Below are 14,458 nucleotides of genomic sequence, written 5' to 3' on the forward strand. Positions count from 1 at the left end.
GCTACTGTTCTCCCCATTTGCAAATGAGGAAGCTGACACTCAGAGATGTGGATCACCCGCCCCAGGTTACACAGCACAGAGAGGACATGTTAGGACTGAGGATTCAAATTCTTAAGATTTGTTTTCCTCCTGGCAAAAGCAAGTCATGAAGGTGTGGAAGCTGAAATCTCGAGGCTAACGCTCCCCTTTTCACACCTGGCCACAAGCTGCAAGAACTGGGAGTTGGTGCTCCCATGAGTCCAACCTGAGGATTCGCTGGAGAAAAATTCAGCCAAGGAAAGCTCAGCTCGTGAGGTCCCCCTCCTGGGCTGTGAAGGAAGCGGATAGTGCCAGTCATTACAGAGCCGCAATCCCTGAGTGTTAAAGTTCTCAGGGCCATGAGTATGGACTTCGTGGGAAATAGAAGCACCGTGTAGACCTATGCATGTGTGTATGTCTGTGTGCACACGTGTGCATGTCTCTGTGTATGTATGTGCATGTGTGCACGCATGCGCACATGGCGTTGCACAGGGTGTGTCCATGTGTACGCAAGTGTGTGTATATAGGGAGCTTCTAAATCAGATGAAACCAACTGGAAATCCGGATACTGATGTTTAGAATTCAAGCTCTGGAGTCAGACTGCCCCAGGCCTCAGTTTTTCCATTGGGAAATGGGCTGATCCTCCCCGGATGAGAGCACTGGAGTCCAGAGAGGACAACGACGATCAGATTTATCTCAGTATATGGTCTGTGCTGTGGGCCTTGAGGTTGAAATTTTGTGAGCTCCTTTAATTCTCTTTTTTGTGTGTGTTGGGGGTTGGCGGCAGGGTCTTGCTCTGTCGTCCAGGCTGGGCTGCAGTGGTGCATTCATAGCTCACTGCAGCCTCCAGCTCCTTGGCTCAAACAATCCTTCAACCTCAGCCTCCCGAGGAGCTGGGACTACAGGTGGGACTATCATGCCCTGCTAACAAAAACGTTTCTTTTTGTAGAGGTGGAGTCTCCCTATGTTGCCTAGGCTGCAGCCCCAGCATTCATTAATCATCCCCGGCTCCTACCTCTGCCCAGCCCTTAATCCCCCAAACATATGATGGGGATTAATCCCCCAAACCCTTGGGGGGATTAATCCCCCAAACATATGGGGATGGGGGGACTCGTGACAACTTACCACTCTTTCCCTGGATAGCTCCTCTGTGGAATGTGGTAGAGTTTGGGGGCCACCCAACCCTCAGGCTGGCCAGGGACGGGTGGGCAAGGGGAGCTAAGAAGGGCTTGGGGATCCTCACGAGGGAAAACTGAGGCCCAAGCGGGTGGGATGTGAAAGGATCAGTCGGTAACAAGACCAGTCCCTCTGAACCCTCTAAGAGAGGTCCTGGGTAACCGTATGTATTTAACCCTGCAAGCTGTTGGCTACATTTCACTGGAGAAAATGCAGGCGTGGAGGGTCCCACCGCTTGACCACCTCGGGGAGGACTGACTGTGAGCAGAGGGTCAGTAATAGCGTCCCTGTTGCTGGCACATCTCTGGCCCTCAAAACACCACCCTCCACCATGGGTGGGCATTGGGGTAGTATGTGGACACAGGGGAGATAGAGGCCTGGCTGGGCCTCTCAGGGAACACGGTGACCCCAAACCACCACAGGCTCCTGCACTGTTGAGGTGGGGCTGGTGACAGGGTGGGGGTGACAGGGACAGAGTTGAGGGATCTGGAGGAGGTAGAGAGAGTCAGCAGTCAGGTCCATATCCCAAGGGGTCAGGGTTTGGGGGGTGAAGCTGGCATTGGAGCCCAGCCTAAGGGCCAGTGCCTGCCAGAGACACCTGCAGGAACCACAGCCCCCACTGTCCCGGAGAGGCAGGGAAACTAGGGAATTGGGACATCAGCAGGGTCACCCCAAAGTTAGATGGCACATGAACTGTGTGGAGGGAGGCAGCAAGGTGAGGAGACCCTCAGGAGGACCCTTTGTTCTCATATGCTATTTCCTGGACTTTGTCCACAAAGAAGCCCATTCTAGGATGTAGGGCCCAAACCCAAATGGCTAGGCGTGGAGAACCTGTTAGCTAAATGACAAGCCATCATACATACACGTGTATATGTAAGTTTATTTCAGGTTTGTATTTTTAGATATAGGGTTGCCCAGGCTGGAGTACTGTGATGCAATCTCAATTCACCGCAGCCTCCAATCCTGGGCTCAAGTGATCCTCCCACCTCAGCCTCTCCAGTAGCTGGGATTACAAGCACAGGCTGCCACACATGGCTTCAGAATTTTTTTTTTTTTTTTTTTTTTGAGACCGAGTGTCGCTCTTGTTGCCCAGGCTGGAGTGCAGTGGCGCATCTCGGCTAAACGCAACCTCTGCCTCCAGGGTTCAAGCGATTCTCCTGCCTCAGCCTCCCGAGTAGCTGGGATGACAGGCATGCGCCACCATGCCTGGCTAACTTTTGTATTTTTAGTATAGATGAGGCTTCTCCATGTTGGTCAGGCTGGTCTTGAACTCCCAACCTCAGGTGATCTGCCCACCTCCACCTCCCAAAGTGCTGGGATTACAGGCGTGAGCCACCGCGCCCAGCCTCAGAAATTTTTTAAGTGAAAAAAAGCAGGGAGCAGAATAGAACTTGAAGTATAATTTGCATTTTAAAGGTTCCATCTAAAACACGATTGTGCCTACGATCGTTTACACGTGGAATATCCTCTGAAGCCAACCCAATACCTGCTCTTTTCCCACGGGCCATGGAGACTGCTGAGACAGCCCGTGGGGAGAGGAAGGCAGTCTCCGAGTGGCACCCTTGGAGTGTCCTGTCATTTGTTTTGACTTATGGGAGGAGAAAGCCTCTGTGCTCCATTCCGCATACATCTGGGTTTGGTTTTTCATCTTTTACAAGGAAAACGTCCTCGTGTGCTGCTTGAACATGCATGCGCGCACATCTGTACGTGGGCATGCATGCACAGCAAAGGCCTGGACTGAAGCCACACCTTGCTTTTGCTACTGGGGCTTCTTGGCAGCGCCTTCTGCCTGTCTTGCCCCAAGGAAGCTCCAGGGAGGAGAAAGGCCATGACAGGGATCTTGTGGTTCCACTTAGTCCTAAATTATTAGGTTGGTGGAAAAGTAATTGAAGGTTTTGCCATTACTTTTGCACCAACCTAGTACAAGGCAGCAGGGGAGATTTTACCTTCCAAATGAGATCCTTCCCAGTCTGTAGAGGGGAAACTGAGGCCTGAGATCAAGTGACCTGCCTGGGTCAACGCCAGGACAGGCATCCTGGGCTGGAGACCACTCCTCCTGTCCTCCTAAGACACCCTGACCGGCCTTAGGATGATATTAAGAGGAACTAGGGGAAGAAGGGTTCCACTACTGAAGAGAAATTCCTGGTGGTTCCTCACCCCCTGCAGGTGAGCCCCACATTTTCCCTGCAGGCTCCGGCCTTTCTCAGGGAGTGCCACTGAAGCTAGCGGTTAGACATCGCTAAGATGAAGGCAGGGTGAGGGTCTTGGCTGGCAATAGCTTCCCCCGGGACACGGTAGAAGTGAGGCTGGGGGTCCTGCCTCAGCTTCCTAAGGGCTCTGTCTCAAGGCTCCCGCTAAGCTGCCCACAGGGACCTTTCTACATGAGCATCACCTGCCCTGGGCACAGCGCCTTCCCCCTCCCTGCAGTCTGGCTCCTCCCCTCCTCACCCTGGTCAGGCAGAGGCCCCTGCAGGCCCCCTGGGTGCTGCCTTGGTCTCTGCTGTGCCCTCTGCACGCCCCTCCTCACCTGGAGGGCCAAGGGGCTGTTGACAGAGGAACCATGGGCAGGCTGGCAGCACCCAGGGATGGCAGGGAGTGTGAAGATGACAGAGAGGCAGCTCCGCAGTCAGAGGGAGGCCCAGGCAGGCTCTGGTTTTACTCTGGCAGCTGGAACCCCAGCCCTGGGATGATGGGGCAAAGCCCTGTGGGGACAGGTGAGTCGTAGGCAGCAGGGGCACAGCTCCCACTGCCCTGACACCCCTCAAAGGCAGCTTCTGTACTTGGCGGTACCGATTACCCTCCCCAGCCTCCCCAGATGGGAATTGCCCTCCCTCTGGTGGGCGCTTGGTCCCTTCCTGCTCTCTGGCATCTTCCAAGCTTTCCTGGTGACAGTGACACAAGGTCCCTCAGGTGGGGCAAGCCAGTGAGGAGGGGCCCGAGGGAGGAGCACCACGCCGGCAGAGGGCACGTCCTGGGAGGCAGCCATCATCTGGTTCTACACTGCACTCCCATCTGCGTGCGCAGGTGTCTGATCTGATTTTAAAAACACAGCCATGGAGACCCCAGCACACTGCATTTCCTCTACATTTATTGCAACGGCTAAATGATTAACAACATTCACAACTTCTTAGATCTTAAAAAACAGAAACAAAAGAAAACTTCCATTTTGTAACATCACAAATGTCTTCTAGGCTTTATCAAGGACCAAAAACACTACAATTCTCTAAGTGATTTCCAGTGATGGAAACAAGCCAGAGACAGTAAAGCACCCAGAGTGGCGAGAGAGCACTTCCAGATGCCTGTTGTCCTCTCGGGGGTGACCCTGGAACTAGAACGACAGAAAAGACACTGTGACTTTGACACGGCTGTGCCACCACACATCACGCGCGACACGAGGATCCTGCAGAGCGGCCTCTGCAGAGAGCAAGGACAGCCTCAGTTAAGAGGGAGGGGCTGGGGGCACGGAGGGCCATTGGCATCTCCTCTATCCCGGCTGGCCGGCAGCTGGCAGCACGCACCATGCTCTGCTGGCTCCTGACACCTTCACTGCCCCAGCGCTGAATCCACAGGAGAGGCGTCCTCTGAGAGTGTAGGGGGCTTTCTAGGTTCAAGGAGATGTGCCCTTTGACCCCTGCCAAGGACTCACAGAACCATCTCAGCTCAAACTTGGAGGAGCGGCAGGAGGTGGGGGGCGGTCAGTGGCCACACGCCACAGATTCCTAAAGCATTTAACTTTTTAGTAAAATGAAGTGGAGAAAGTCAAGAATGAACACGCTAGGACAAAGCACATGGAATGGTCAGGGCGATGCTGGAGAGTGCGCTTGATCCACGCTGCAGGTGTGTGCGCCTCGCTCGGGCCAATGGGCTGAGCCCCGCTTGGAGCTCCATCCATTCACCTGACCCATGGCCAACATGGAAGCTGTCGGAGGGCTCAGGAAAGGAGAAGGAGAAAGGAGAAGATGAACCCCCCGCACCTGTGACTCCCCAAAACCAGCTCCACTCCAGGCCCCCACAGGCTGGTTCGTTCGAGGGTTGGGTTATAAACCCAAGCTCCATCCTCCATGCTGGCACCTCTACTGCCATAAAGATCTGCCAGTTGCCAAGCTACAGAAGCCACTGGAAGCAAGCAGAGCCCCTGGGGGTGGTGGCACTGCAAGGTGACAGGGACCAGGCAGACAAGGAGCTGGGACCACAGCCTAGGAAGTCTGTGGCTTAAAGAAAGCCAGGATTTCCTTTTTTTTTTTGAGACAGAGTCTCGCTCTGTTGCCAGGCTGGAGTGCGGTGGCACAATCTCGGCTCACTGCAACCTCCGCCTCCCGGGTTCAAGTGATTCTCCTGCCTCAGCCTCCTGAGTAGCTGGGACTACAAGCGCCCGCCACCACGCCCAGCTAATTTTTTGCATTTTTAGTAGAGACAGGGTTTCACCATGTTGGCCAGGATGGTCTCGATCTCTTGACCTCGTGATCCACCTGCCTCGGCCTCCCAAAGTGCTGGAATTATAGGTGTGAGTCACCGTGCCCGGCCTTTTTTTTTTTTTTTTTTGGAGATGGAGTCTTGCTCTGTCGCCCAGGCTGGAGTGGAGTGGCATGATCTCAGCTCACTGCAACCTCTGCCTCCCCGGTTCAAGTGATTCTCCTGCCTCAGCCTCCTGAGTAGCTGGGATTACAGGTGCCCGCTACCACGCCTGGCTAATTTTTTTGTATTTTTAGTAGAGACGGGGTTACACCATGTTGGCCAGGCTGGTCTCAAACTCCTGACCTCAGGTGATCCACCCGCCTCAACCTCCTAAAGTGCTGGGATTACAGGCTTGAGCCACTGCGCCTGGCCCAAAGCCAGAATTTCTTTACAGCCAATACAAGTGGCATTTCCCGCTCAGTTCTGTGGCTGATGCCCTAGCCACTGCTGTGTCCCCTAATCCTGGGGTGTCAGGGGGATCCTAAGTTTTCCAGATTTTTGCCCATACTTAAAACTTCAATGCTCCTGCTTCACAAGGAAGGATGAGTGGAGAATTGAGTGGAGTTACACGCAGCAGAATGCTGGGGAATCTGGAGAGCGGCGGCGATCACATGCCTGGAAATAAAGCAGCTGCAGAGCCCACCCCAGGAGGAGCCTGCCTCTCCTTACAAAGGCTGTAATAAGACAGCACTTGACGATGCCATACGTGCGAAAAGTGCAGAGTCTCAGAGGGTTTACAACCCCCATCCCTTTGTAACTGTAGTTTGCTTACACTGTGGATTCTAAAGAGACATGTAAATCTGGGGCCGATTTCATCTGTTTAATGATTACTCCCCACCCGATAGAGCTATTCTATACTGTTGCTAAAATTTCATTAAGTCTCTCAAGATGCATTGATGAGATGAGACACCATGAATAACACATTCATCAACTCAAGTATGGCAACTGTTCAGAGAGCTTCAGAGCTTTGGTACCCGAGTGCAGACTTGGTAATTACCGGGAATTTGTCTCCCCCGTATAACTTCTGGCGAACAACGAGAAAACACCATCTGTGATCGTTTCCACATGATGTTTGCTAACAGAGCACTTCTGGAGAGCAATGGCCAGTCCAACTGGAAAATCAGCCAGAGGAGCTGGTTCCTCAGCACTCACAGGCTGAGGTGCCTTTCGGGGGCAGCGCCACCTTCTGAAGGGGAACCAAGACAGATTTGGAGGGGACTTGCTGCTAAAAGCATGTGAACAGAGAGGAGAGGCAAAAGCACATTGAAAATGGTGCATGTTTTTTTCTTTGAGAGAAAGAAAAGCCAGCGAAACCTCCGCCCCAGAGACTGCAGAGACGTTTGTTTTCATGTACACACCAAACCGTACTTGGGCACTGGCTCCAGGCCGATCCAGGGCAGGGATGATGTTTTAAGGGCAATTGCTGCTTCAAGGCTTATCTTTCACATCAGTGGTTTTGATCTATTCAGGAAGAGAACGATTTTGTTCAAAACTGAGGTGGAAATTAGGTGAGGGGGCAACTAAAAAAAAAAAAAGAATAGAAAGATGAGGATATTTACAGGCCCAAGGCCCTGCAGAAGGAAAAGGATTTGAAGACCCTCACAAAGGGACACAGCCAACTGCCATCCTCTGTGGCAGTGGCTGTCACAGTCGCCCTTCCACTTGCATGATGGCAAGGCCCTCTGGACTAGGAACAGTCCGTTTGCTGGTCATGTTATGTGGTAGGTGGCTGTCATCTGTGAGAGAAAACTTGAGCAAGAGAAGAGACAGGCGTGGCCTATTTCCACACGCACATCCACGGAGGCTGGCCTGGAGGCCTTGAGGGGCTCACAGCCGGGGCACCAGGCAGGCCATGCGCAGCTGCCCTTGGCCAGTGTGAGGTTTGCTCCTTCAGCAAACCTGGAAGGTAAGAATGGGGCATATCCACATCCATAGACCCTTTTGTTTCCCTCACAGAATTTTGTGATTTTTTTTGTGTGTGGCATTTTTGGGGGAGCAGGGAACATCAACTTTGTTGGGGGAAATTTCTCTGCACACCAGCACGCCGGCAAGGGCAGACGGCCTTACACACTGGCCTGTGAACATACCTATTTGTTGGCCCGCTTGTGTCTGTACATCTGCATCATCCTCTGTCGGAACACATCGAATGTGTCTTCTTTGTGCTCCTGCCCGTCAGCACCCAACCCTTCCCCTTCCGAGGGGGTTCCCCTAGGGAGTGAAAAAGAGAGTCAGTTGTGCACCTGAGCCCAGGGCCTGGCATGCCAGGAACTGGGCATGGGCACAAACAGTCCATGAGATGCAGGTGTTTGGGACACACACTGAGACATCAAAGAAAGGGAAAATCAAGACGCGACTCACAGTGGAAACAAGGAGTACTCACCCTCGAAGAGCTGGCTTTTGAGGGGGTGCCCAGAGGGCCCTGGTTACCTCGGAATGCCTTACCCAGCAGGAACTAAGCTCAGTATTAAATGAAATGCCTGCTGGAGGTTATGATCGGGGTTTAATAAACTTTGGGCCTGTGTTCGGGACCCTGGCTGGCCCGGCTATGGGTTCCCGGGAATGGGAAAGCAGTTCCAGACGGAAACTACACAGAAATACCACTTAGCTTTTATGATGGTCACAAATGTGGCCAAAATGACCAGGGCCAACAAGCTGGTTAAAAAATCTACACCAGGACAGAAAGGAGCCCTGTAAACACCTGCACATGTAAATGATCAGCTTCTCATCTGAAGATGCCTTCTGTTTAAAAAACAAAAATCAACTGCCAGCTGTAAGCCATCTTGGCTGTGAAGGAGCCAAGTGGCAGGCTGCAGGTGGAAGGACTGAGGCCCCACCCACTCCCACCCCAGGCTGCCTGCTGCGTACACGCTGACCGGCTCCCTGATGCCCTTTCCGAGGGAGCCCAGGCCATGGCCCTCCTTCCAGCCCATCTTCTGCAGCATCTGGAAGCCCAGGTTCTTATCGGTCAGCTTCTGCTGGGCGAAGTCCAAGTCCTTGGGTTTCTGAGGAGAGAGGAGAGTCCAGGCATGTGGGCCACAGGGAGATGCCTGGATCAAGGGTCTGTCCTAGGCTATGCCTGGAGCCCCTCACCCCCAAATGCCCTCCTGACTCCCCAGATGCTCAGGCTCAAGCTCCAGTCACTTTCCCAGTTCTCTGCAACATCCCTGGGTGGGATGGAACTTCTAAGTCAGAGGTCACTGGCCTGAGGTCAGTCGTGCCTCTCAGCTACCACTATAACCCTGGTGCCAAGACTGTGAGGAAAACTGGGTAAGGGAATGGCCAGTCCCAGGGTCAAGGAGTCAGTAGGAAGGCCCTCAGCGGAACCCTGGATAAAGAAGGGTGGCCCTGTGATGACCACAGGGCGCAGCCCAGGGAAGAGTGGGGGGCACCAGGGCACAGGCCTGCAGGCAGGATGGGGGCCAGACAGTGGGTGAGAACTGGCTGGCAGCACCCTCCCTGAACCACCCCAACATACCCCTCCCCCAGTGCTTCATTCACTCCCTGGCTGCATTGTCTGTCTGTCCTCGGGACTGAGTTCTACTTGGACACTGGGGTCTGTGTCTAGCACAGAGCAGACCTCACTGAGAGCTAGTATAGCTGTGATTGCTCCTGTGGGTGGTGGGGAAGTGCAGCAATCTCTGGGCCACTAGATGGAGATCTGGAGACAGACAGGGCCCTGGGGCCTCTGGAGGAGGAGCCTGCAGGGCTGTAGCAGAAGGAATTTCTATTCACTCATGAATATTCATGACACACTGCTGTGTGACAGAGCCCAGCTGGGCAGTCCAAGACCTTGCCATGTATTCCTTGGCTCTTCACGAGTCAACTTGTGTGGGTGGGCTGGGCATGGTGGCTCATGCCTGTAATCTCAGCAGTTTGGGAGGCCGAGGTGGGTGGATCACTGGATGTCAGGAGTTTCAGACCAGCCTGGCCAACGTGGCAAAACCCCGTCTCTACTAAAATACAAAAATTAGCCAGGCATGGTGGCAGGCACCTGTAATCCCAGCTACTTGTGAGGCGGAGGCATGAGAAATCGCCTGAGCCTGGGAGGCAGAGGTTGCAGTGAGCGGAGACCGTGCCACTGCATTCCAGCCTGGGCAACACAATGAGACTGTCTAAAAAAAGAAACAAAATACAAAACTTGTGTGTGTTTTTTTTAAATATAGAGTCTTGCTATGTTGCCCAGGCTGGTCTCGAATTCCCGGCTTTAAGTGATCCTCCCACCTCAGTCTCCCCATTAACTGGAACTACAGGTATGTGCCACTGCACCCAGCTTTTGATGTTTTTTTTTTTTTAAGACGGAGTCTTGCTCTGTTGCTCAGGCTGGAGTGCAGTGATGCAATCTCAACTCATTGTAACCTCCGCCTCCTGGGTTCAAGCGATTCTCCTGCTTCAGCCTCCCGAGTAGCTGAGATTACAGGCGTGTGCCACCACGCCCACCTATTTTTGTATTTTTAGTAGAGACGGGGTTTCGCCATGTTAACCATGCTGGTCTTGATCAAAATCCTGACCTCAGCTGATCTGCCCGCCTCAGCCTCACAAAGTGCTGGGATTACAGGCATGAGCCACTGCGCCTGGCTGATGTATTTATTTAAGGCATTTACTGAACGACCTGGGGAGGCTGTGAGGGTTCATGTGCTCTTGAGAGGGAGGGAGGAAGGTGCTGAGGAGGATCATGGGGGCTGGTGCTGGGGGTCTGAGCAGGGGACAGGTGGGAGTGGCTGGGAGAGGGTTAGATGACCCTGGGCATGGGAAGCAGGGTGAGAAGGGCATGCTGAGTGCTGTGAGCTCAGGTCTTCGGGCAGTCAGCCCTCATCAGCTTAGCAACCTGCCCCATGATGTCATGCAGGCCTCACGAGGTATAATTCAACCAAAAGACAAATCCCCCCCTTGCCATCTGCATTGAGGTGCCCAGGAATCAGCTTCCCTAACGTTAGGGGTGCATGTGGGAGGCACTCCAGAGACAAAGGAGCTTGGAGACAAGGCACAAAAGGCTGAGCCTGGGGGAGCCAGGGGCTGGGAGAGGAAAGGGAGAAGGGAGAGAGCAGGGCCTCAGGTCAGGAGGGAGGGAGGGAGGAGAGAGCAAGTGCTCCCATAAGGAAGGCCTGGGCCTCTGGAGCTCCTGGGGCCTCAGTGTTCTCACCCTAGAAAGGGACAAAACAACCTGGAGAGGTGCTGAGAACTCAACATGCAGCAAGATGTAGGGGGTCAGAAACGGATACCCTAAGGCTGGGCGCGGTGGCTCACGCCTGTAGTCCCAGCACTTTGGGAGGCCAAGGTGCGTGGATCACGATGTCAGGAGTTTGAGACCAGCCTGACCAACATGGTGAATCCCCATCTCTACTAAAAATACAAAAATTAGCCAGGTGTGGTGGCACGCCCCTGTAATCCCAGCTACTCTGGAGGCTGAGGCAGGAGAATCCCTTGAACCTGGGAGGCAGAGGTTGCAGTGAGTTGAGATCATGCCATTGCACTCCAGCCTTGGCGACAAAGGGAGACTCCGTCTCAAAAAAAAAAAAAAAAAGAAAGAAAGAAAGAAAGAAAGGGATACCCTGAATTATAGCACTTTTGACAGGTGGGACTAAAGTAGCAGCCTCAAGGTCCCTCCCAAAGCACAGGAGGAAGCTGTTTTCTTCAAGTTCCCTATCTACCTAGAAACTAGACTTGCCAAAGAAGAACACAAGGGCCTTGGATCCCTTCCCTGAAATGTCATTAACCAGAGTTGAAAACTCCTATCACACAAGAGATGGAACATTAAACACCACACCTAGAGCCCAGAGCACAGGCTGTTCTCTAGTCCCATTCAATTCTCAATGAGGATCATTCACAAGATGATGCCTGCCTCCATTCATCTCTCCTAAAATCATCTGCTTCCCCTCTAAAGTTACCTACAGCCTCCCATCTGCCCTCTCCCCTACAAAGAGTATTTCAGCTTCAACCACCTGGCCCTTCTTTGAGTTTTCATAATGTTTTATATGGCTCCTGTGCTTATGCACGTGAATAAATATGTATAACTTTTTTGTTTCAAGACAGGATCTTGCTCTGTCATCCAGGCTGGAGTGCAGTGGCTCCATCATGGCTCACTGCAGTCTTGAACTCCCGGGCTCAAGTGATCCCCCTGCCTTGGCCTTCCAAAGTCCCGGGATTACAGGTGTAAGCCACCGCACACCTTTTTTTATCCTGTTAATCTTCTTATTGTCAGTTCATTTCAACAGGCTTAGACTTGGACCTTCAAAGGCGGAGGGAAATTCCCTTTGTTCTCTTCAGAGGCATCTCCGAGGGTATTATATAAAGTAGCTGTGTGTGTGTATGCATGTGTGTGTGCATATGCGTGCACATGTGTGTATCTTGTGTGTGTGTGTGTGTGTGTGAGTTACTGGATGCAGGCGGCCCCTCCATAATGGCATGAGGTGGTCTTGGTAAGGCGGTGTGGGCAGAAGTGTCTCTGCAGGGCAGTTAAGGAGGGGAGGTATGAAGGGAGGAGCTATGCTATGGGCTGGGACAGGAAGAGGGGCACAAACAGTGAAGAGACACCCCTGCAAGCCAGGGGACACCAGACAGGACCTGCTACACTGGGGGGCCCCTTGCCATGAGAAAGTGGCCTGGAGAAAAGAGGTGACAGAACCCACCGGCTGAGATGAGAAACGGGGCATCCGTCAGGCCCTCCTGGGAGCTGTGCACGACCTGGGCCCTGGGATGACGGGTAGGGAAGGAAGGGGAAAGGCTGGTCATGGCAGGGCACAGGGGTCCCCAGAGGGCAGGTCGGTACTCTTTTCCCTTTCAGGAAGGCTGCTTGGAGGTGCAGTGGGAGGAAGAGGGGTTGGCTCAGCCTGGAAGTTTCTTCGTGAATGTTCAAATCTGTGTTTAACAATCATGATGGTGGTTTCCTGGACAGCTGGAGGAAAGCCAAGCCCTGTGGGCAAGCTGGAGGTTTGCAAAGGAAAGCTGCAGCCACCACGGCCTCCCTTCCACCCACAGTCACTGGCAGACAGGAGGACAGGTGCAGAGCCCCAAGGAGACAGCAGCATGTGCAGGACACCCACCAGGAACCGCGTTCAGTTTAATCCTCACTGTACCTCCTACCTGCTGGGTAAGTGTGGCCATCCCATTTTACAGACAAATCCGTGGCTCGGGGGTTACACGCCAAGGTTACAAAACTACTCGGTGGCAGGGCTGAGCTAGAGTACAGCTGTGCCTGACGCCAAGGCCCTGCTGTGCCCTCATCTGGCCGTGCCCTTATCCAGGCCACACAAAGGGGCACCAGATGCCAGCTCAGCCTAAAACCTGGCACATCAGTAAGGACTATGAGCTCTGGACTCGGGAAGGTCCCTCCTTCCTGCCATAATTGGGGTCAGACTGACCTAGGTCACTCGGAAGGGGTTGGAAGCAACATGGCACTGCCTGACACCAGCAGAGCGATCTCGCCTGGCTCCCCGCCCTCCTCCCTGACCATGAAGGACTGGTGAAGTCTCTCCACATGTGTCCCAGGTGACCCTGCTTGCCCCCAGCACTGTGTCCCCCAGGCCATCTGGAGTGTACCTGCCCCCTTTCCATAACCTGGCTCCAGGTCAGTGAATGGCAGTTCTGTCCCTCTTCTGCCCAAGCTGACTACCCTGGGGTCATCTGGACTCCTGGCTTTTGCACACCCAGCCCACAAGCAGGTGTCACCCACTCCATCTTCACCCCTTCTCATTGCTCCTCATGCCCTGGTCCAACTGTCTTAAGTTTGAGCCTCCTCCTGGTTCCCGCCCACAGGCTGCTCTCCACCCTAGTGGCCACATCCACCACAGGTCCCAGAGGTACCCTCCCTTCCCTGAGAAAGGGCCACAGCGTTAACATCTGTTGAGGTCCTGTGTGACCACTCCCCGGATTCCTCTGCTGCCACAAAGGCCTCTTGCTGCCCCAGCCTCTCTACTGAGGCTGTGCCCTTCTCAGATCTCTACACTGTTTCTCCTCAGCTCCTCCAGGCTTGTGCCAACGTCATCTGCAAGAGAGACCTCCCTTGGCTTTCCCAATTCAGCGGCATCCCCTCGACCCCACCTTATTCTCCCTCTCTTTGACCTGCTTCTCTTTGCCCAGAGCATCCCCAGGACTGCCTCATCCATTTCTCTTTCACTGTTGGCCCTGCTTGCTGCTGCCTCCAGGTGGACAGTTGGGACCTGGCGTGTAGGAGGTGCTGACCGCATACACCACGCTCTGCTTACTAGCAGATTAGTGAACTCTCTTCACCACCCTTCCAGTCTACTAAGCTTGAAAGTTTTTATGTTTTATTTTTTAAGGAGACCAGGAGGAGACATAGGTCTCACTATGTTGCCCAGGCTGGCCTCAAACTCCTGGGCTCAAGTGATCCCCCTGTCTTGGCCTCCCAAAGCACTGGGATTACAGGTGTGAATCAGTGCACCTGGATAACTTGAACTTTTTTTTTTTTTTTGAGACAGGCTCTCAGTCTGTCGCCCAAGCTGGGGTGCAGTGGTGCAATCAGCTTGCTGCAGCCACGACCTCTCAGGCCCAAATGATCCTTCCACCTCAGCTTCCAGAGTAGCTGGGACTACAGGCATGCACCACCATGCCCAACTAATTTTTGTATTTTTTGCAGAGACAGGGTTTTGCCTATTGCCCAGGCTGGTCTTAAACTCTTGGACTCAAGCGATCTGCCCACTTTGGCCTCCTAAACTGCTGGGATCACAAGTGTAAGACACCCAATCGACCTTAGCTTGAACTTCTTTTTTTTTTTTTTGAGACGGAGTCTCACTCTGTCGCCCAGGCTGGAGTGCAGTGGCGCGATCTCGGCTCACTGCAAGCTCTGCCTCCC

General features: G+C 53.5%; 1 protein-coding gene across 16 annotated transcripts in view; it reads right to left on the bottom strand.

The window, feature by feature from the left end:
* Positions 1 to 4,260: 4,260 nt before the first annotated feature.
* SUGP2 (SURP and G-patch domain containing 2) overlaps positions 4,261 to 14,458 on the bottom strand; it is a 42,918-nt gene continuing 32,720 nt past the window's right edge. For 3 of the 16 annotated variants that reach the window (XM_063600044.1, XM_063600042.1, XM_063600043.1), the window contains exon 9: positions 4,261 to 8,651. In XM_063600044.1, the coding sequence (XP_063456114.1) occupies positions 8,364 to 8,651 (288 nt within the window). In that variant the 3' untranslated portion in view covers positions 4,261 to 8,363. The remainder of the gene's footprint in view (positions 8,652 to 14,458) is intronic. The other 13 variants (XR_010110855.1, XR_010110857.1, XR_010110854.1 and 10 more) reach the window with 9 other exon arrangements.

Source organism: Pan paniscus, chromosome 20 (genome assembly GCF_029289425.2).
Source record: "Pan paniscus chromosome 20, NHGRI_mPanPan1-v2.0_pri, whole genome shotgun sequence".
NCBI lineage: Eukaryota > Metazoa > Chordata > Mammalia > Primates > Hominidae > Pan > Pan paniscus.